This window comes from Trematomus bernacchii, unplaced genomic scaffold (genome assembly GCF_902827165.1).
Source record: "Trematomus bernacchii unplaced genomic scaffold, fTreBer1.1, whole genome shotgun sequence".
Lineage (NCBI taxonomy): Eukaryota > Metazoa > Chordata > Actinopteri > Perciformes > Nototheniidae > Trematomus > Trematomus bernacchii.
Genome location: NW_022988007.1, coordinates 4,207,840 through 4,229,960, shown reverse-complemented (window position 1 = coordinate 4,229,960; position 22,121 = coordinate 4,207,840). Strand labels below are relative to the sequence as shown.

The following is a 22,121-nucleotide window of genomic DNA, read 5'->3' as shown; positions in this document are numbered from 1 at the left end:
ATGGGTGTTGTGCATCAGAAGTTTGCCTGTTTGTAATGACCTAATAAGACATTACTGCTATGTCCATAGACGTTTTTTGGGCTAGTTCCCCCAGATAATTTTTTGTCCACAGTTATCACAACAAATAATTAATACATTTTTACGGAGATAAAAGTGTTTGTTACATTGGGATCTATGGTCCACTCAATTTAAGTTCAATTGTCCCTGACATAAACAACTGGACCCTGATGTAAGTGTTTGAGCAGCTTTTGGAGCGTAGCCAGTGGTGATCTGACCACGTCTCTGAAATATTCCTGCTGCAGTGTTGGACAGCTTTGGGTGTCTTTACTTTGCACACAGCTGTAAGTTTAAAGCGCGGTGTTTCCAGAGCGCGTCCTGGGCTATGTGGAGCGTGGGCCTGGCAGCACCCAAAATAACAGTGTGTGTTTGTCATACTTCCTGTTATGACAACTCAACATGACCCTGCCTTCTTCCACAATCTCAGCCAGTGACTGAGTGACGTATACCAGTGTGTGTGCTTCAGCAGTGAAGTATTTTCCTCCACATTAGTGAAACTGTGAGTCAGAGAGAGAGGGAACCCGGTAAGGTCTTGTCTCGGTTTTGGTTCCATATCTTTCCTCTCTCTGTATGAGTCAGCTGGGCTCAGACGCTGACTCCTCAGTCCCAGCTGGCTCGTGCTCCATGTAATTCCACATCCTGTTAGTTTTTGATCTCTCAGAGTATGAGGTACATAAGAGTGTGTCCTAGTTTTAGATCTTAGTTTTACCCTGACTCAATGGAGCTAGGACTCGCTGGGTGATTCTCAGTCTGTCTTATATTTACAAGACTGTATATTTCATGAGATGATAAGCTTTGTGTAGCTTACTAATGATTGTGTCAAGACTAAGTGCCTTAGAAAGTAACAGTAAGGCCACAGGGTGATGTGGACGATGTTAAAAGCTGCTCCAATCAGTACCTTTATTTAACAATGGATAGGATGACAGCTGGCAGGTGCACAATCTTCAGTATATTGTTCTGCCACAGTAACACTGTTAACAGTAGTTGTAAATGATCATCAGCATATGTTCATTAGCAGGTTTCTGGAGCTTTGAGCAGCGATGGTAGAGAGCAATCCAGAGCTAAAAAATAACATTTGAATTTATTCAATTTTTTTTAATGTGGCTCACACTCTGTCTACTGGATGTGTTAATGTAGCGAACACTTCAAAATATCAATGTATTGTATTGTTTCTTATCTCACCCTTTTTCCTCATCATGGTTCCCCTCCTTTTCACATCCCACTCCTTCCCCTCTCCTCCTACCCATTATGATTCCGTTTCAAACATGCCTTTGGTGCTGCCCCCACCAAGTCCCGACCATATGGCCACCACACACTCAGCCTTCTTCTGTAATAAACTGTCTGCCTTTGACTGTAGACCCTTTTAACCTCTTATTTATGAACCCTTTATGACAGAGGCTGCCATGTGGAATATGTACATGTAGCCAATGAATGTTGTAAAGTCACAGAACAGTTTTCCCTGACGAATATATGCACAAACATGTGTCCTGTCAACCAACCCGAGTCCTTTCATGAGTCGGGGACATAGAGTAAGACATAGGGCAATAGTGCAGCACATAGCCTTCCCATGTGTGTCCCAGCTGTGTGTTGGAACAGCCTTCCTGTTGACGGCCTAAGTGATTCTTCATGTTCTCAAACCCAACAGAAAGATGAGCCACGCTCATCAGATCATTAGAGGAAAATTAAATTGCATAAAATATTCGGTTCAATACAAACTCTTTCCCTTATCTGTTCCAGGAATCAGATGGTCAGGGCTGTCCGTTCTGTCGTTGTGAGATCAAAGGCACTGAGCCCATCATTGTTGATCCCTTTGACCCCCGAAATGAGGGCACCAAGTGCTTCTTCCTGGACCAGCTCAGCTGCCCCCTGCTGGAGCTGGATGAGGACGAGGACCGAGAGGACTGCCTGGTCATGAATGGACTGGCCAACATCCGAAAGGTAAAGACTAGTGATCTCAGCGGCTAGTGGCTCTGTTGATGGTCCGGCTGAGCGATATTTATCAAACTCTGAGAACGAATGCTCTCCTGAGCAGTGTCAGGGTAACCTTTAAAAGGGAACCCTCAAGCAATCACGTGATTAACAACACACACACTAAAAGAGCCATATATAGGAAGAAAAACCATGCTTTTTTCTTTTATTCTAACCTTTTACACTTTCATATGTTATTCTGGATAAATGTGATTGTAATTAATAGCAATGAAATGTGAGCTAAACACTCATCCCATATATAAATCATATATAATACAATTGATTAAATAAAGGTTAATTCCTAAAATTCAAATGTAAAAGAAAAAACATAATAAAGAGAATTCCAGTGACAAGTACATGATATCAAACTAAATCAGTGCCATCTTTTGATTTGTTTTTTGCAATGCTGATACATGCAACATCCTTTACAAATCAAATGCAATAGTCAGCCAAAACTACATTTCACCTACATATTGCTTCAGCGAATATGTCAATCATATTTTGTACAGTCAGTCCAGAACATGTTTTAAAATGTTGCTATTCTTAATCTTTATCAGAAAATTCAACTGAAATTATTATTTTTACTACCACTTGCTTTCACACATCCGAAGATCTCTTGAATTTAGGGGCCTTTTAAAGTATTTGATCCATAGTGCATTATGGTCAGTCTCTGTCTCTCTGTCCCTGATCAAAGTGTATAAAGGGAAAGCTCTTTGATGGCCTGAAGCATTTGAAGAGGTTATTTTCTCTCCTGTCAGCACTGTGCAGAGCGGCAGAACTCCCCCATGGTGTCTCCCAGCTCTTCCCCTCTCAGCCAACACAGAAAGGTCCACGGGGGAGACCCCCACTGCGTGCAGCATCTCGGCCTCCCCCCCGTCCCGCCACGACTCGACCTCATCCAGAAGGGCGCCATCCGCTCTCCATCGGCCAGCCCCAACGGCTCCCCCAAGGTCACTGATTTTATTCCCCAACTCAAAAATATTAAGAAAAATAGGTCTGCTGTATTTTCCTGCACTTAGTGTATATGATAGTAATTTTATATAAAAGCAAAGGTTATTTTAAGGTATGGCTTAAGAAAACACTAAATAAGGTGTAAACACAGGAATCAGTTAGTTAGAGAAAGTACAAGGATACAGTAGATACATGAGACCTTTTGAAAGGCAGGGTTAGCAGCAGGCTGAGGCCACAGATCACTTTTGATTTGACAGCTCTAAAATGCCATGAAGATTTGAGACCACACTGAATGGGAACACTGGGCTATCTTTGCATAGATGTGTTTTATATATGTGCTTTACGTGTAGCTTCCACAGTGTGCTCACTAGCCTTCCTGCAATACACACAGTACAAACAATGGAACACAAAGAGAGGTGTGTGATGTACAAATGAGGCTCTGTCTTGGATTGTCTTCTGTCATTAAATTAAAACACAGCACATCTCCTCACCTCTCCAGTCTTCACCAGGCATGTCCAGGAAGCAGGACAAGCCCCTCCCAGCACCACCTCCTCCCCAGAGGGAACCACCTCCACCCCCTCCCCCTGAGCGTCCACCTCCCAATCCCCCAGAGTCGCGCCATTCCTGGGTTCCAAGTTCTTCTCCCTCGTCATCTTCCACCGGCATGTTGTCAGACTCACAGCCCCCCCCTGAGACACGGGGTCCCATAGGATCAAAGCCCCTGCCCCAGCTCCGGCACAATGGCCCCTCTCACCCGAACGGAAGACCACTCAGTTGTCCCTCTGCTGGATTTGGGAGGTTCCATCAGCGAATGGAGGGGGCTGGCCCCTCAGAGGGCTCCAAGGTAGGGCGTAAAGACCACTTAGATCCTTAAAGGGTAGTTTGGGTGTTTTGAAGTGGGGATGTACGAGGTACTTATCCATAGTTGGTGCATTACCTGCGACCAAAGGTGTGGACTCGAGTCACATGACTTGGACTCGAGTCAGACTCGAGTCACAAATTTGATGACTTTGGACTCGACTTGACAAAATCACAAAACACTTGTAACTCGACTTGGACTTCAACACCAATGACTCGGGACTTGATTTGGACTTGAGGAGCATTCTGACTTGAGGTGACTTGATACTTTAATGTATTCAAAATAAGTTTGCTGCAATATTTGTACCGAATCAACAAACCTAAACTGTATTAACCTTGGCAAGTTGACATGAAGCATCTAATACCCAAGATCAGCCATGATTTAGCTATAAACGGTTGCAGGACAGGGTCGTGACGCTGTGTGACCCAGCAGCCCAGCACTAGCTAAAACAATGATCCCTAAGGTAATCACAGGGATGTGTAACTCTTCTTTTCAGCAGCATTGCTTTTACGTGACATAGTATATAAACTAGTTGTTTATTTAGTATATTTAATAGTTTTGTTGTCTTTTATGTGGATGATAACAGAAAAATATAGACTGCTGATTGGAAAAACTAAAACAACAACCAGTGTTTTGCACGTAAATACATATTTTGCATCCCTAAACCCACACTTCCTCTTGAGTGGGCAGCTTGAATGGTTCAGGAAGTGTTTAGAGTTTTACTGCAGAGCTGCGGAATCATATTCACTACCTTCCTCCTACTCCAGAATCACAGAGGAACATAAGATGTCTGTAGCAAAATATATATATATATTTGTAATTCACAAGACATTCAGTGGACATTCAGTTTTGTAAATGTCCCCCTCCTCTGTGTGCAGCCCTTCTCTAATGGTGTGCAGCTCAATGATGAGTATGACATCCTGCCCTCACAGCAATCACCAACTCAGACCATGCTAGCCAGTAGCCACAAGTGAGTATCACACACACACACACACACACACACACACACACACACACACACACACACACACACACACACACACACACACACACACACACACACACACACAGATCCTACACTATGCAAGCATTTAGCATGCGCTACATTATGAGGGAGACAAAATCCCTCCCCCTTTGTAAACTGGCCTCTGCTGTTTAGGGGCGGCAGTGGTTTGATTGATTGATTGAAAAGTTTATTAACAGCTTGTATATTGGGTACAGTACAGTACAGCTCAAAACATACAATTGTTAAGGGGATGCAGACCAGAGAAAGACTTTCGTCTTGTTTACATCAGGGTCCCCCATTTCCAATTCATCATATCATTTAAGACATATAAGACATATTTGACATACAGATGGCTTATTTACAATTTACATACAGGTGGTTTTTTACATACAGATGGCTTATTTACAATTTTCATTTTAGATTTCGTTCTAATACATCCTAACCGGACATTTAAGACATACCAAGTCTACAGATATACAGTTAGTAACAGAGTCTAAAATGCGAGTATATACATAGATGGGGGGGGGAAGCTGTCCATTGTACGACAGGTTGAGATTTGTACCATTACCGGGGCCAGTTTTGCAATGCTTTCCCCCGAAGGTGCTCTTTAAGAGAGGTTTTGAAGGTAAGTATAGTTTTACTTTCCTTTACAGTTGTGGGAAGAGCGTTCCACCTTGATGTGGCATAATTGCGAAACGTGTATTCCCCTTTTTTTGTGCCAAATCTGGGTTTTACATGATTTGTGGAGCTCCCTCTGGTGTTATGATCATGGTATTCCTTGACCTTTGGGAAGAATTTTGACATGTACATGGGTACCATAGAGGTGTAGTGGATCTTGTAGACCAGGCCCATTGCAAGTAGCTGTACTCTGTCGTCTACTCTAAGCCATCCTAGGTTGTCAAAGTGGGCAGAGGTGAGGTGGGTTCTAGATGAAAGGTCAAGCAGTAGTCTGACCAGTTTATTTTGCGATGTTTGAAGTTTTATTTTTAGCGCCTTGGAGGTGCTATGGTACCATGACGTGCAAGCATAGTCATAGTACCCTTGAATGAGTGCTCCTGCCAGAGTTTTCAGGGTGTTTTTGTTTACCAGAGAGGAGATCCGGTATAGGAATCTAGTTCTTTGATTGACTTTTTTTATTACATTGGATGCCATTTTGTCACAGGAGAGGTTTGCCTCAAGAATAGATCCTAGGTATGTAATTTCCTTCTTACTTGTGACAATAATGTCACCCACTGCAACTGAGAAGTCGTCGGATTTGCTGAGATTATGTTTCGAACCGAAGAGAATGGACTCTGTTTTACCCAGGTGTAATGATAATTTATTATCGGCGAGCCAGGTGCAGATTCTGCCGAGCTCGGAGCTGAGGGTTTTTTCAACCTGCAATCTGCTCCTGTCAGAGACCAGCAGGGCTGAGTCGTCCGCGAACAGGAACAAGTTGCAGTCACATGCTGATGACATGTCATTTGCATAAATTAGGAACAGTAACGGACCTAATATGCTTCCTTGTGGAACACCACAGCTCACTGGGAGGGGGGGGGACAGAGTACCGTTTACCTCCACCATCTGTTCTCTCCCCTCCAGGTAGGATTGCATCCAGCTCACCGATAGTTTATCAAAACCAATTGCTTTTAGCTTGTCAATCAGAATGGGGTGATTGACAGTGTCGAAAGCCTTTTGTAGGTCCAGCATCACCATGCCGCAGTATTTACCCTCGTCCACCTCTTGTTTGATGTGGTCGTTCAAATAAAGAAGGCATGTGTCAGTGGTTCAGTCTGGAGGGACTTGGACTTTGTCTTGTCTTAAACAAGGCTTTTATACAAAGGTGTGTAGAAGACGAGAGGGCTATCACCATTAGCTGTGTCAGCTGTCAATCAACAGAGAAATGTATTAACTTATGGGCAGGGCCACCCCTCCCTACACGCAGAACAGAGCAGAGCCTCTAATAGCCTTTAAACTGCAGCCAGAATTAGATTAGCTATTTCTCTGTATCGGGCTAAAGTGGAGGCAAGGGATGGAGCTGTCTCCTCTGATGAAGCTTCAGCTGAAAGGGGATGCTCTGGTTCTGCTAAAAACGATGTAGTGTTGTTAAATATTGTGAGGTTGGTGTGTGACACATGTCCCGTATACAAATGACATAGTATGCATTTTACAAGCACAAGTTATATTGATAGGATCACTCTAACACTTTGTATTACTATATATCAGTGGCGAACCGTGCCTATCACTACTGGACCTTCTGTAGACACAAACGCCACACCCCCCCCCCCCACACACACACCCCCACCCACGCACGCCGCAGCAGCCGCCGCAGCCGCACTAGTCAGATTTAAATGCACAACAACGCTTACTACACTCAAGACAGACATTAACGAACCATTCAACAAGTGTGAGGAAACAAAATGCAACCAGCTCAACGAGATGCATAACCAGCAAAGCAAAATGAGTCTCACTCACCAATGGTCATCACTTAAAGACGAAATCCATCCTCCTGTCCTTTTGGATGAATTTTTCGATTACCTGGTCATAAAGCTGATCACTGCTGAACTGTTGAGGGTCCAGAAGAAAAAGGAATGACAGTTTTTCGTGATCTTTAAACTGATTTTGCACCTGATTTAAAATGTTCTCAAGAATGCCATTGTGCAGCTTCTTGTAGTGTGAGCGAGAATCTCCGTGGGCTCTCCGTCCAGTTGGCAGGCCGGTGTCCTGCACAGTCTCATCATATATTTGATCAAAACGATCCCTCTGCCCTTCAATGCAAATGCAAAACTCTTCCACCCTTGTCAGACAAAACTGCATGTCAAATGACTTGTTCTGTAAGATGTCGAAGAGCACATCTGCATGCGCAAATATCTCGTTAAAAGTTGAAAGGAAAAAGCCAAATTCAAAGTTGCCCAGGTTTGATAGGTAGACATCAGCACTGAGAATGGCAGCATCATCAAATGCGTTGTGGTGTTCAACTATGTATTCAAACAGATCCTTAAGAGCATCCTTCTTTTCAAATACAGTGTACACCAATCTTGATGCAAAATTCCACCTGGTTGGTGCCACTCGTGGCAGTCGCTTCTGGCATATTTCATCAAGCAGCTGCATTCGTTTTGGCGATCTAGAAAAGAACGCAGCCAGGCCAGAAAGGTGTGAGAAGAAAATTCTGCATTCTACATAACTACATCTTGAGATAAAACCAAATGAAGGGCATGTGCATAACAGTGTATGCAAAGTGCCTGTGGGATCTTTTCCTTGACCTTGGCTTGGACCCCGTTCAGCCCCGATGCCATAACGGCAGCACCGTCATAGCACTGGGCTACAAGTTTGTCCATGCATCCATGTTCCTCCAAGAAACCAAGGGCCATGGCTGCTACATCCTCTGCCCGTTTCTTCCCTGTCACATCCTCAAATCTGACGAACCTCTCTTTTACGCCACTGTCTGTTACAAACCGAAGAACAAACGATAACTGTGCAGCATTGCTGACATCTGATGTTTCATCCAGCATTAAAGCTACAAAGGGTGCTTTACTTATTTCTTCTTTGATGGTCTCACCCATCACTTCGGCCACAGCACTTATCAAGTCGTTCTGTATCTGACTCGAGGTTCCAATGAACACCTTAGAAGTGGACAAATGGTAGTGCAAGTCTGGATCATATTCTGCTATGAATGTAAGCAGCTCCAGGTAATTACCTCGATTGGCTGATTCTCTGCTCTCATCATGGCCCCTGAAAGGTAACTCCTGTTTCCCAAGGAAAATCACACAGTGGATCAGACGTTTCAAAATCTCCTGATTTTTGTTCACCTTTTCGTTGTGCATGATCGTTTCTCTACGTCTCTGTTCGTCCAGCTGTAGATCAATCCTTGAGTCTCCAAAAGTCTTCATGGTGACCGTTGCCTTAAGATGCCCTGCTGTGTTTTGGTGTTTTTGTGCAGCCTTGGTTAAACAGCTCAGATTATCGTAACCTTTCCAATTGTAGCCTGCCCCTTTGACACCAACACGGTTCCAGGGCCGGTTTACATCAAAACTATGAAAGAACACATGGAATTCAGAATATGATTTATATTTAGCTGGCTACTGCAGAATGCTGTGGTAGCCATGCTGGTTAAGTGAGCCTTGAATTCTGAATAAATCACCAACAAAAGCAAAAGCCCCCCCCCCCCATCACACTTCCTCCTCCATGCTTCACGGTGGGAACCACACATGCAGAAACCATCCGCTCACCTTCTCTGCGTCTCACAAAGACACAGAGGTTTGAACCAAAAATCTCAAATTTGGACTAATCAGACCAAAGTACAGATTTCCACTGTCTAATGTCCAATCCTTGTGTTTCTCGGCCCAAACAATTCTCTTCTTCTTGTTGTTCATCCTCAGTAGTGGATCTTTGCAGCGATTGGACCATGAAGTCCTGATTCACGCAGTCTCCTCTGAACAGTGGATGTTGAGATTGTCTGCTACTTGAGCTCTGATCATTTATGTGGGCTCTAATCTGAGGTGCTTTCATTTGTGGTTTCTGAGGCTGGTAACTGATGTATTTATCCTCTGCAGCAGAGGTGTCTCTTGGTCTTCCTTTCCCGGGGGGGGGGGGGTCCTCATGAGAGCCAGTTTCATCATAGCGTTCAATGGTTTTTGCGACTGCACTTCAGGATACATTCAAAGTTACCAAAAAGTATTTCTACCTTGAATTGCACAATTTCACTTTCAAACACTCATACTTCCAGAACTATAATCCTTGACATCCAAGGTTTGATGTGATTTTGGAATATGGAAAAGAATAAGTTCGATTTTGCTTTTGTGAAAGTGAACTCATCAAGACGTGGGCATGTGATTTTGAAGCTGTGTGTGTGCATTTCCTCATGTGGTCATGTGCTGAGAGGTAACTACCCTGAGTGCCGGGCAGTGGTGCCTGATAGTGCTTATCAGGCTAGAGCCTGATAAGCACCGGTGACATCATGACGCAGCAGCAGCAATCGGTTGCGTAAAGCAGTAAAGCAGACGTAAAGCAGTAAAGCAGACGTAAAGCAGTAGAAACACTTTCGCAAGCAAAGAAGAAGAGGAAAAACTGCAGCCCTTAAAGTCAAAAGTGTATAATATCTACCTGTAAATAATAATAAAAAGCCTTGATTTATAACTTAAAGAGCAACTTGCAGGTTTTTTTTTTTACTAGATTTATGCTTAACCTTGCCTGAAAATTACAATTAAAAAAGTTAATGCAGGATTTGATATGTTTTATAAGGGCAAGAATTCAGAGGGAAAGGAGCCGTTTTGAGCTCTGCTACTAAAAACTGCTTTTTTTTTAACGTCATACGTCAAACGCGTCATATTACGTCACATGGGGGAGCAACTTTCTCGGACTCCTTCTCTGCCCAATCCGCGGTAGTAGTTTGTAGTTGGTTTGAGCGGTTGTGATTTAGTGAGCTGGTATTTTTTCGGTAATTTTACATTACATTTCACCATTTTAATCATGGTGAGCTATTGTGTTTGTGCAGGTTGCACGAACTCCAGCCTGTCAGGACATCGAGTCCACAGTTTCCCTAACAGGAAAAGGACCGGAGCTAGCTTTCCTTCCTGGGTGCGTTGTGCGAGGTGCATCCACCTCCCTGCAGCACATACTCTCCACAGCTGAGGCCTATCAAACAAAACGTTTATCAGGAAACCGTATTACATCTCTCTCCCCCCCTTCGCTCCTCTCTCTCTCCCCCCTTCGCTGCTCTCTCTCCCCCCTTCGCTGCTCTCTCTCTCCCCCCCTTCGCTCCTCTCTCTCTCCCCTCCGGTACACAGCACCGTAAGACGTAGTATGGAGTTGCATTAGGTAACGCGAGATACGGCTGATACTTGCCCATTAGTTTCTGTAATGGATCAGTATCAGCAGTCCTGCCAGTAACGTTACTATATTATCAATACTACTTTAGTTATAGCCTGATATATGATAGCTAACTTTACAATGTTGTGATGTGACCGACGTTAGCTAACATTAACTGTAGCTAACGCCGGTCACTCACCAAGACAGCTGCCCTGTTCTCCACTGGTTCTCCTCACACCACAGCTCCATTTCTCTCCGATGGCCGTTATTTATTCTAATCCTTGGCTGCTCCTGGTCTCTTGGAGGCCTAGCAGGCTCATAATTATAAGGTTGTGGTCCATCATATGCATACGAATATATATTTTCAACCTCTTCTGTGTCAAAACTAGCATTGTGAACCATGTTTATTAATACGTTAGACCGGCCGCTCTCCCCCATGTGACGTCACACGTGGGAGGTCACATGGGGAGGCTTTTTGTATGCGGAAGTAAAAATGTCTTACAAAAACGACGCCAGATGTCACTGTAGTGTATATTTATGTATATGTTTTGGAAAATCTAGTGTATACATCATTTTCCTACACATTTATTCACTGGGGTCTCTAACCTGCAAGTTGCTCTTTAACATCTCTGTCTCCTCTTGATCTGAGTATATTATAAAGAATAGCCAGTTAATTGAAGCATTATACAGTTCTGTATCCATAAATCTCTTAATGTTGCTCTCAAAGTGCACCAGATTGATGCATTTAACTTCAATTTAAAGAAAAAAATCTTCCCGGGGGACCATGCCCCCGGACCCCCCTAGAGGAGGTGAGGTCCCCCCACAAATAAACAGGTTCATATGGATAGGATACTAGATAAGTTTGCAGACTCATTATATATAATGATAATATGCAGAAACCATCCGCTCACCTTCTCTGCGTCTCACAAAGACACACAGGTTTGAACCAAAAATCTCAAATTTGGACTAATCAGACCAAAGTACAGATTTCCACTGTCTAATGTCCAATCCTTGTGTTTCTCGGCCCAAACAATTCTCTTCTTCTTGTTGTTCATCCTCAGTAGTGGATCTTTGCAGCGATTGGACCATGAAGTCCTGATTCACGCAGTCTCCTCTGAACAGTGGATGTTGAGATTGTCTGCTACTTGAGCTCTGATCATTTATGTGGGCTCTAATCTGAGGTGCTTTCATTTGTGGTTTCTGAGGCTGGTAACTGATGTATTTATCCTCTGCAGCAGAGGTGTCTCTTGGTCTTCCTTTCCCTCATGAGAGCCAGTTTCATCATAGCGTTCAATGGTTTTTGCGACTGCACTTCAGGATACATTCAAAGTTCTTGACATTTTCCGGATCGACTGGCCTTCATTTCTTAAAGTGATGATGGACGGTCGTTTCTCTTCACTGAGTTGGTTCTTGCCATAATATGGATTACAACAGTATTCAAATAGGGCTTTCCACTGTGCACTAACTCTACCTCTGCACAACACAACTGATGGCCTCAAACACATGAAGAAGGCAAGACATTCCACAAATTGACTCTTGACAAGGCACACGTGTTATTTGAAAACCATTCCAGGTGACGACCTCATGAAGCTGAATGAGAGAAGTGTGGAAAGCTGTCATCAAGGCAAAAGGGGGCTACTAAGAAGAATCTCAAATAAAAATTATATTCTCATACACTTTTTTGTTAACTAGATCATTCCATATGTGTTCTTTCATAGTTTTGATGTCTTCAGTATTAATTTACAAAGTAGAACAACATTAAAATAAACAAAAACCATTGAATGAGAAGGTGTGTCCAAACTTTTGACTGGTACTGTATATATATATATATATATACTGCTTTTATCCCCAAAAGCCCTCACCTGAAGCTCAAGCTGATGGTTTGGTAATAACTAGGGATGCTCCGATCGATCGGTCACCGATCGAGATCGGCCGATACTCACTCTCTACCGATCGATCGGTGCTCTCTAAACATGCCGATCGCGAGAGCCGATCGCATGACGTAAAATACATGACACTTTTCTCTGTACGCGGCAAAACAAGCTCGCCAAAATGGCTTCACCGGTCTGGCATTATTTTAAGGTGTCCGAAAAAGACAGTAAAATAGCGGTATGCAACGTGTGTGTGAAGCAGAAATCCTGCAGCTCCGCCCGCTGTGACGGACCGGTGAGCGGAGCGAAACACACAAGAGTTAGACCTAACACACTTAGCTATTTTATCTACCTCTGGAACAAGCTAAACTAGTTATAAATATATTTATTCTTCACTGTCGGGTCACTCATTACTGGATCAGTGAGCTGCAGGAGATACTGACAGGCTGTCAGGAGAGGGGGGGGGGAGGGAGAGAGGAAAAGAGAGCGCTTGCTAATTTCTCCCGTGGTATTATCCAAAGTGAATATAAACTTGAATAATGTACATCATTTGAATGTAATAATTAAGTTGATTGTTGTTTGTGGAAGCTCCAGTGAATGAGCCCCATGAACTGAGTTTTAAACATCACTTTAAATGGAAGATTTAAAGTGATGTTTAAATCTTCCATTTAGGCCCCGCCCACTCGATCGGTATCGGCCGATACTGATTCCGGCGATCGGCCCCAAAATTGGCGATCGGAGCATCCCTAGTTATAACCTTATCCTCTGCACAGCTTGGTTCATTGGCTCATGTTTATAATGTATCAGAGGTTATGGAGGGACATCAGGTCAAATAAGTTCCTGCATCGTTCCTGAGAGCTCCTTCACTGTTGTTCAATCATTACCGACAGGAGACACAACAGTTAGTGCACTTTGTACCTCTCCAGCACAGTAACATGAGGTGAACACTAATACGTGGTGCTGCAGGTTTCACACCACCCTGAATTCCACTGAAGCCCTGATCAGTGTTGGGACATTTGATCCATTCTTAAAGAACCTGATTATTATCCGTCATGATTACTCCACACAACCACTTCATGGCTTTATTTACCCGAGCAGTCAGAGAGGTTAGCTGCTTTTCACTCTCTCATGTCCCCAGTGACTTTAAGGAGATTATAACATAAACCTTTTAGCCACATGCCTGCTTTTCCAATATTTAGATGAGTGGTTGTCAAATTGTATAACCAGCTCACACAACTACACACACAATACAACACCCATTCATGTCCACCATAATGGCCTGTCAAAATCATGTCAGTGAACTGTTAGTCCCTCAGGATAAATTGAGGTCATCAGTTGCTGTGTACATTCATATTTAATTTAAATGAAAAATGAACCCAATTTGCAGATTAAACTGGTTTAATCTATTTATCTATTTTACTCTCATTGTAAAATAGTGTACAAATGGAAAACAAAAACCCCAAAAGGGTTTTAACAATACAATTTACAATGCAAGTAATGTCAATTTTACTTATGTTAATTTACTATTTTTTTAACCTTTATTTAACCACATAAGTGAAGTGAGAAACAATTCTCATTTACCATGACAACTTGGCCAAGAGGCAGCAAGAGAAGGCATAAGACATTAAAACAAAGGTACAACTATTGCAATAAAACAACACTACACAGAATTGATCACAATATATACAGTTGATACAATAATAAAGATACAGAGAACACATTAAAGGGCAGCTGCAGTAATCAGAAAGTGTTTCCTGCTGGTCACTAGCCGCGGCACACTGGCAGGAGTGACGGCTGAAGGACTTTAAGATTGAACAATTAAACAAAACTGATGAATTAAATTGCAGTTACTAACACCACATCTGATGCCAGTGGATCTGTCTGGATGACTACAGAATACATGTTACACTAATGTGTTGGACAGGGCACCGGTCACCTTGTGTCTATGTTATGTGAAATCCCCCATCCTACTACTCCTGTGGGATGACATTAGTGATTGCCATTTGAATGTAATAACTAAAAGAGGGACACTATTGAAAAGGCTGTGTGATAAATCTGAGTCATCTCTACAGACCCTCCAATGCGTTCAGCAGCCCTGTGGTGGAGAAAATGGAAGACAACTATCAGATCCCTTCATCCAACCTCTGTCTGAGCCAGGCCCCCATCTGCATCTCTGTACCCAGCAGGTACCCCCCTATGTTTCTGTATCAACGTTTCTATGGTGATAAGGTAATAATGGTTGTATTGAGGTGAACTAGGATGCTGTCCCCTCTCTTCAGGCCCTTTGAGAGCAGCTCTTTAGAGCCCAGTATGGAGGAGAAAAAGCTCCAGCCCCCTGATCCTGGTGAGTCCTGCATACACTGTTTAACAACTAATACATCTATTCTCTGAAGCCCTAAAGCGCGGTGCAGGATGAGTCCTGAAACCTGGAAGTGCACATTTTAGCAATTCCGGTCCTCTTATCTGGAAGTCAACCATTTTTGTAACTTGTTTGTGGTTAGATGCCTGAAATATAATATGTGGTTAACACACGCTGAAGAGATTTCTACCCACTGGGGAATGTCTTCATCTTCAATGTGTTTTAGCAACAGTGGTTGGACTAAAAGAGACTTGTTTATATCATAGCAGTGGAGGCGTGCTGTCATGAGACCGTGATGTCGTTTGTTTATAGCCTTGTTAGCTCTTTACATCTGGCGATTGCATTTACACGTCAACAACCTTAAAGCGGTGTTAATATGTGGAGGTTATTTTGCTAAACAGAATTGATGAGTATCATAAACGTGTGTTTGACACAGAGATTCTTTTCTCTTGCAATATTCCAAAATCACTTTGAAAAATACCATTGCTTATAGTCGAGGGAGCCCTTGTGGTGCTAACTTCTGAGCCGGCCTCCAAAAAGACATCATCACTGCACCGCTCAGTTACTCTGGGGTCATTGGCATCTTCAAGAGGCTTTGCAATAGGCAGGACGAAAACAATGCTTAGAGTTCATCTGTCCAAAGTGTATGTATGTGCCAGTGCATAACCACCATGTGAAACTTAAAGCATGTTCTCTGCTTCTCTTCCTCAGGTGGACCCTCTGAGTTGGTCAGGCAGGGGGTCTCACGGGTTGCCCATCGTGCCCTCTGTCCCTTAAACACCAATAAGACACCCTCCGACTATGACATCCTGCTGCCCCCACAAGGTAGCCAACCCCAACTGCCCTCCCCCAGCCAAAGTGCCCTTTCTCAGTCCTGTCTGAGCACCCTGTGTTTTGTTACACCTGTCCAACTGGAAAATGTCACTCTTGTTACGTAACAATCCCCAGTGTCACATGACCTATTGAGCTCCTCCAATGATTCTGCGTGGTGAACGTCATATCTCAGGAATGCCTTGAAGGAATTACTTCCCATATGGCAGTAAGGTCCACTTGGACACAAAGATGAACTGATTAGATTTTGGGGTCAAAAGTAACTGTGACCTCAAAGAACATGTTTTTGGACACAACACAAAAATGTACTTGCTTATCATGCGATTTTACACAAATGTCTAATAAGAGAAAATGATGAAGTGATGGCATTTTTGACCGATATTGAGGTTCACTGGTAGTCAACTCCTAGGCCGTGCACATTTCATTTCATTTAATTTTCCATGGAATGATGGAATCTACTTTTCCATCTGTTCCGCTGCCAGATCATCACTTCAGCTGCAACCTCGCCCTGTTGGAGTTGGAATGGATATACAGTACATTCTTACTGTAATGCTGTAAACAAACCCAAACATTTAGTTTATAAAACAGTTGCCTGTTTACTCATTATTGGCATATAATTGTATGTTTGATGTCAGCATCACCTCTGGGTGTTGTTCACCCACAGCACTCTCTTGTCTCTGTGAACCTGAAGCACATCCTCTCTGAGAGACTTTATTCCTCTCTGTGTTTGCTTGTGTTTCAGCATTAGAAGACCCCTTCAACAGCCGCCCTCCATCCCAGCCCCCCCCTCCTCCACCAGCCCGACATAGCTTCACCGACCTCCCATCCTCGACATCCTCATTCTACAACTTCTCCACCTCCGCCCCCTCTGCTGTAGCACAACCCCCCCGGCCCTACTCTGGACATGATCACCTGCTACTAACCCCCGGTGAGCTGGAAAACTCGTGACGGTTCATTCTGATTTAAGATGTGTAAAATAACAATCTGGCGCATGTCCGTGTGTGTTATGCTAATCCTACATTTTTCACACAGCATAACTTCCAGTTATAAACAGGTGTGTTTACCTGAGTGTCTCTGTGTGGTGTGTGTTGTAGACACAGTGTTGGACATGTTGAGCAGTGCTGCTCCTCTGCCCCCCCTCAGACGACACACAGATCATGTGACAGGCTCCAGAGGCTTCCTGGAGTACGACCATCTGCCCGGCACTCAGGGTAGTTACCTCTCAGCACATGACCACATGAGGAAATGCACACACACAGCTTCAAAATCACATGCCCACGTCTTGATGAGTTCACTTTCACAAAAGCAAAATCGAACTTATTCTTTTCCATATTCCAAAATCACATCAAACCTTGGATGTCAAGGATTAAAGTTCTGGAAGTATGAGTGTTTGAAAGTGAAATTGTGCAATTCAAGGTAGAAATACTTTTTGGTAGCAAAGTAAGCTCTCTTAAAGTCTCATCGATACATGAAGGAAGTCTGATTTGTTGAGACATGCAAAGTTTGTCCTAACTTTTACTTCAAAATCCGTTCATTGTGTTTCAGTACTTTTATTTTCCAAAATGTCCCCTGTTTTTCCCATGTCCCGGCACTGTGAGGAACACAGTGCCGGGACATGGGTGCAGTGAAAAGCTCAATATCTGCTTTCTAGCCATGCAGCACATTGATGACTTCATATTAAAGGTCTGTACTCAGAAGGTTCTGGAGATGTCCTCTCCTCTACTACCCAACTATAAACTTGTCCTTTACCACTTACAACACTCTCAGGTTTCTGCCTGTGTTTCCGATGACATGATTTCTCTCTCTCTCTCTCTCTCCAAGTACTGCTGGACTGTTTGCAGGCCCCTGCCAGGCCCCCCAAGCCCCTGCCCAGGAACATCCATCCATGCATTCAGCCAGGCAAACCCCCCAGCTTGGAGTCAGAGAACGTCGATGCCAAAATTGCCAAGCTGATGGGAGAGGGTTACTCCTTTGAGGATGTGAAGCGGGCGCTGACGATTGCTCAGTACAAAGTGGACGTGGCCCGAAACATTCTGCGAGAGTTCGCCTTGGTGCCCCCAAGACTGAACCTCTAGCCCCAAACAGGGGACGGACTGACAGGAGTGGGCTTTTTTATTCTGCGCAGAAACAGACTGAGGAGAGACATGCCTTTTGTTGCCAAACAGAGAGATCCCTCGAAACAAAGTGGCCTAAACCAAATCACAGTAGAACACAGAGAATGAAAAAGGGAGATTAGACCGTTTGTGAATGCTTTACCTGTGAAAGAAAAGGAAGCAGGCTGATGAGCCAGCGACATGTGGATCTGGTTCAGAGGCTCCTGTTAGTCTCCAGGCTGGACTCTGGTTCAGAGGCTCCTGTTAGTCTCCAGGCTGGACTCTGGTTCAGAGGCTCCTGTTATACCCCTTTCACACCAACGCAACTCCGGTTCAAGCTCCGTGCTAGAGCTTTTCAGGTTCAGAACCGGTACTTCGGTTTAGCTCCGGCTCTTTTCACACCGCTCAGAGCCCGACTGGTGCTGCCGCTGCTGCGTCATGACGTCACAGTTTACGTCGCTGATTTTCTCCCCAACGGAGCTCACAACAACAACAACGGGGGACTGCGTTGGGTCGATGATCGTGTTGCTTTTAATCATACGAAGCCAGATTAAATTAAATAACGACTTCTCCAACCTTATACTTTTCTCCAGAGTGTCGTGGTTCATTGTTTATTAATGTGTTTCAGCGGCATTTACCGACCGCTGCAGTGCTGGCTGCTCTTCCACGGGAGTTTATTCTCCCGTTAGCTCCGGGTTAGCTCACACGGCTCTAAAGTATTCACTGTCTGACTGTCACACAAGCAGCTGATACATATCCCCAGTTCCCCTTAAGTGAATGTGTGTCAGTCTGAATTGACGCTGTTTGGCATCACAATGCTGTTATGAAAGTTTCTCTGGTATAAAATGGGTGATGTTGGCATAGCAACCGAAGCTAAACTGACTACTTGCTAAGCCGTTTTCTCCAGGCACTTTTTACCGGCGTATTTTTCATTATGATTCTACTTGTGATAGTCGGACATGACAACCTGTGCAGCCCATGTATTGATTCCATCCGATAGCTGCTATAATAACAAACAAAACGTCTGCCTGCTCTCCACAATGATCAATAACAGAGAACGGATGGTCAAAGTAAGGTACAAATAAACAGAATCACACGAAGCCTGGTTAGTGTTGCCTGACTTTATAAAGTGTGTTTTTTTTTAACAAGTGTGTGGTTGCGTTCTAGTCACTTTGCTCAGCACTACTGCTTGTTACAACTTTTATTTGCCGTACTCGCCTTTAACTGTTAGCTCAGGTTAATCTCGCCCCCCTCCGACGTAAGCGTGACGTATGCGGTTCTTGCTTCTAGACGGACAACTTTTTGGTGCTCGAAACGAACCGGATTCCGGAGCTTAGAGGCTGCTCCGCTGCGGTGTGAACAGGAAAACCCGGTGCTTTTCAAGCACCAGCACCGAACCGGCCCTGAAACACCGTTGGTGTGAATGGGGTATTAGTCTCCAGGCTGGACTCTGGTTCAGAGGCTCCTGTTAGTCTCCAGGCTGGACTCTGGTTCAGAGGCTCCTGTTAGTCTCCAGGCTGGACTCTGGTTCAGAGGCTCCTGTTAGTCTCCAGGCTGGACTCTGGTTCAGAGGCTCCTGTTAGTCTCCAGGCTGGACTCTGGTTCAGAGGCTCCTGTTAGTCTCCAGGCTGGACTCTGTGCCTGGTTTAAGCCCTGGTCCTGCTGCTGCTCTTCCTATGACACCTTCCACCCTCTACATTTAGTTTGTGGGGCCTTTCAAAAGGACACCCCCGCTCTGTTAAGCTTACAGCACGTGCAGTACATGCACAGACAATTTAATGTATAACCAGTAGGGGGAGCCAGAGTCCACCATTTCTCTCTCTCTCTTGTTCTCTCCTCTCTTCATGTCTTGTGTTTCCCCTGGGTCTGGCTGACTTGTAGTCCTTAAACCAGCTGGCGAGTCAGGAGCAGTTCTGTGGAGCTAGAGGTGGCCTTACTGATTCCCTGGATCCACCTAGATCTGGATCAAACTGTACAACAACTAATAGAGCACTCGTGTTAGTTATTTGGACCAGAAGCCGGGGAAGAAGAAGGTTGCTCAGTTATGCTTTTATTCTGTTCCTAGACCAGGGGATTTCACTACTTCAGTGAGCCTATGAATGCATTGTTCTGTAAGTGAGCTCCTCTCAGGCCCATTGCCAAGTGATTAGAGGGTGGGAAATGTCTAATGCTTGCTTTTCTTTAAATTGCTCTGGGACAAAAGCTAAGACTACTGTGCCTAGATTGTAGCTGAAGCATTTACATGAGAGGATCAGCTCAAAGAGTCAGTCACACATCAGCCTGAACAGGGCAAAGGTTCCCTGCATGCTCAGGCGTCTGATGTAGTTCAAGTCACTTGATATCTTCTGATGTGGTGTTGAAGTGTGAACACAGTATAGAGGAAGAGAATACTGCAGCGCCCTCAAACGGTATGCACCTTCACCGTGTAGTCAGTCCAATGCCCTCTTGTCTCCCTAATGACTACAATATGCCTCACGAATATCCAAAATGTCTTCAAATGCAAAAAACATATTATTGTTGCTTCCTGTTGAGAATAGGATGTGAGATGTTGGTAGATATTGTCCATAAAGCGGCTCTGTTTACCCAGCTGTTCATTTCAGACCAAGAAAAGATAACTCCCGTTTATCATTTGGAACTTTATGTTATTGTTTTGACCTTTGGTTGTGCTAACATTGTATTCACCAAATGAAATGTTGAGTTCTGGAATGCGCAACACATTGATATTGTTACATGTATGTACATGAGGACAATGTAGTGTTTTCTCTCATGTCATACAAATGGTCCTGTTTCTCTTTAGTCTGATGTTTTTGAAGCAGGGTTGATGGGTTTCCAGATCTCAGCACTTTGCAGGGTATGATGTTAAAATTGCTACATGCAGATTTTGAAATATGTTGACTGATGACTCTTGGTAGTATTTGCTTACACAGTATAACAGTGCTGACTCCCTCACTGAACAGCTAGATTACAGCAAAGCTACTTTAACAACCTGATGTCCTGTCAGGGAAACATGGGGCCAACAGACATACTCACCAGAGGGTGGATACATTCTGAGTCAGTAGGACACGGTTCTAACGGAGACATCCTCACCAATGTGGATCAGAATGTAGTAACTCTACCACTGACAGGCATGATGCATCAGGCTGGGCTGTGTGTTTCTGAACAAACAAGAGCCCGTCCCCTTACTGCGAGTTACCCAGGGAGGAGGCCCAATAAACACAGCGATGATTAGTATTTATTCATTTCCACCCCTCATTTTTCTTCAGCTGTGTTGGCTGTCAAATGAACTTGAGATGATGTTTTGTAGTTTCTCTAAAATGATAACTGAACTCAGTCTCCTGGGAGAGGCGCAGTGTTTCTGCTCCTGCCCACATTGGCCCAGTTCCAGTGGTACTGCTCACTGACTGCTTTACATCACATCTGTCCTGATGTGAGAATGTGAAACCAAACCTGAGTCCACAATCTTCACAGGTGTCTCATGATCTTAACCCAGATTTTAAACGTTATGTGAGTTGATAAGTGTGTTACCTTAACCACCAGATTAACAAAGAGTACAGTGTGAATATAATCACAGTGAGTATGGCTGTCTGTGCTCATCACTGTGAATATAAATATGCAAATTGAAATAAAAGACCCGTCAGTGAATGTGCTATTAAAGTAAGCAATTGAAAAGGCGGGAAACCTGTATTTATTTTTTTCATTTATTATAATAGCCATCTTGTCAATGTAAGAGAACACAGACATCCACCGTCCCCGTCTTTCCATAGGGAGGATGTTTCTGTCCCAATGCCATCTGTACTCATCCTTTTTGATCCGCACCATAAAGGGGAACACCACTACACATTCAAATATCCACAGGATATGATATGGGCCTAAAACAGTGCATAGAGAATGACTGGTGAGCATTTGTATGCAATGAGGACGTTTAAGAATGAAGTCCCACAATGAGGACGTTTAAGAATGAAGTCCCACAATGAGGACGTTTAAGAATGAAGTCCCACAATGAGGACGTTTAAGAATGAAGTCCCACAATGAGGACGTTTAAGAATGAAGTCCCACAATGAGGACGTTTAAGAATGAAGTCCCACAATGAGGACGTTTAAGAATGAAGTCCCACAATGAACAGTGCTGCTTGCACTGAAGCAGAAACATTGTTAATGCTGCAGGTTGGACTGAGGGTGTCCCCAACACACATTCACATACATATTCAGTGGCATTCCCCTTTCCCTCCAGGGTTCATTCTTGCACTGTGTTTATTACTTTGTTTTAATAGATCACTTTTTTACTTTGTTTTAATAAAGCAGATTGTAGTAAGGATTCAGACTTTATTTTTTTTATTTTA

At 43.8% G+C, this 22,121-nt stretch overlaps 1 protein-coding gene across 2 annotated transcripts in view; it reads left to right on the top strand.

Moving 5' to 3' along the window:
• The window catches only part of cblb (Cbl proto-oncogene B, E3 ubiquitin protein ligase), a 68,408-nt gene extending 50,242 nt beyond the window's left edge, over positions 1-18,166 (top strand). The window contains exons 10-19 of one of the 2 annotated variants that reach the window (XM_034117266.1): positions 1,795-1,995; positions 2,784-2,975; positions 3,476-3,820; positions 4,714-4,805; positions 14,572-14,685; positions 14,779-14,843; positions 15,570-15,683; positions 16,432-16,617; positions 16,784-16,900; positions 17,511-18,166. In XM_034117266.1, coding sequence (XP_033973157.1) covers positions 1,795-1,995; positions 2,784-2,975; positions 3,476-3,820; positions 4,714-4,805; positions 14,572-14,685; positions 14,779-14,843; positions 15,570-15,683; positions 16,432-16,617; positions 16,784-16,900; positions 17,511-17,764 — 1,680 coding nt within the window. In that variant the 3' untranslated portion in view covers positions 17,765-18,166. The remainder of the gene's footprint in view (positions 1-1,794; positions 1,996-2,783; positions 2,976-3,475; positions 3,821-4,713; positions 4,806-14,571; positions 14,686-14,778; positions 14,844-15,569; positions 15,684-16,431; positions 16,618-16,783; positions 16,901-17,510) is intronic. The other variant, XM_034117267.1, reaches the window with a different exon arrangement.
• The last annotated feature ends 3,955 nt before the right edge of the window (positions 18,167-22,121 follow it).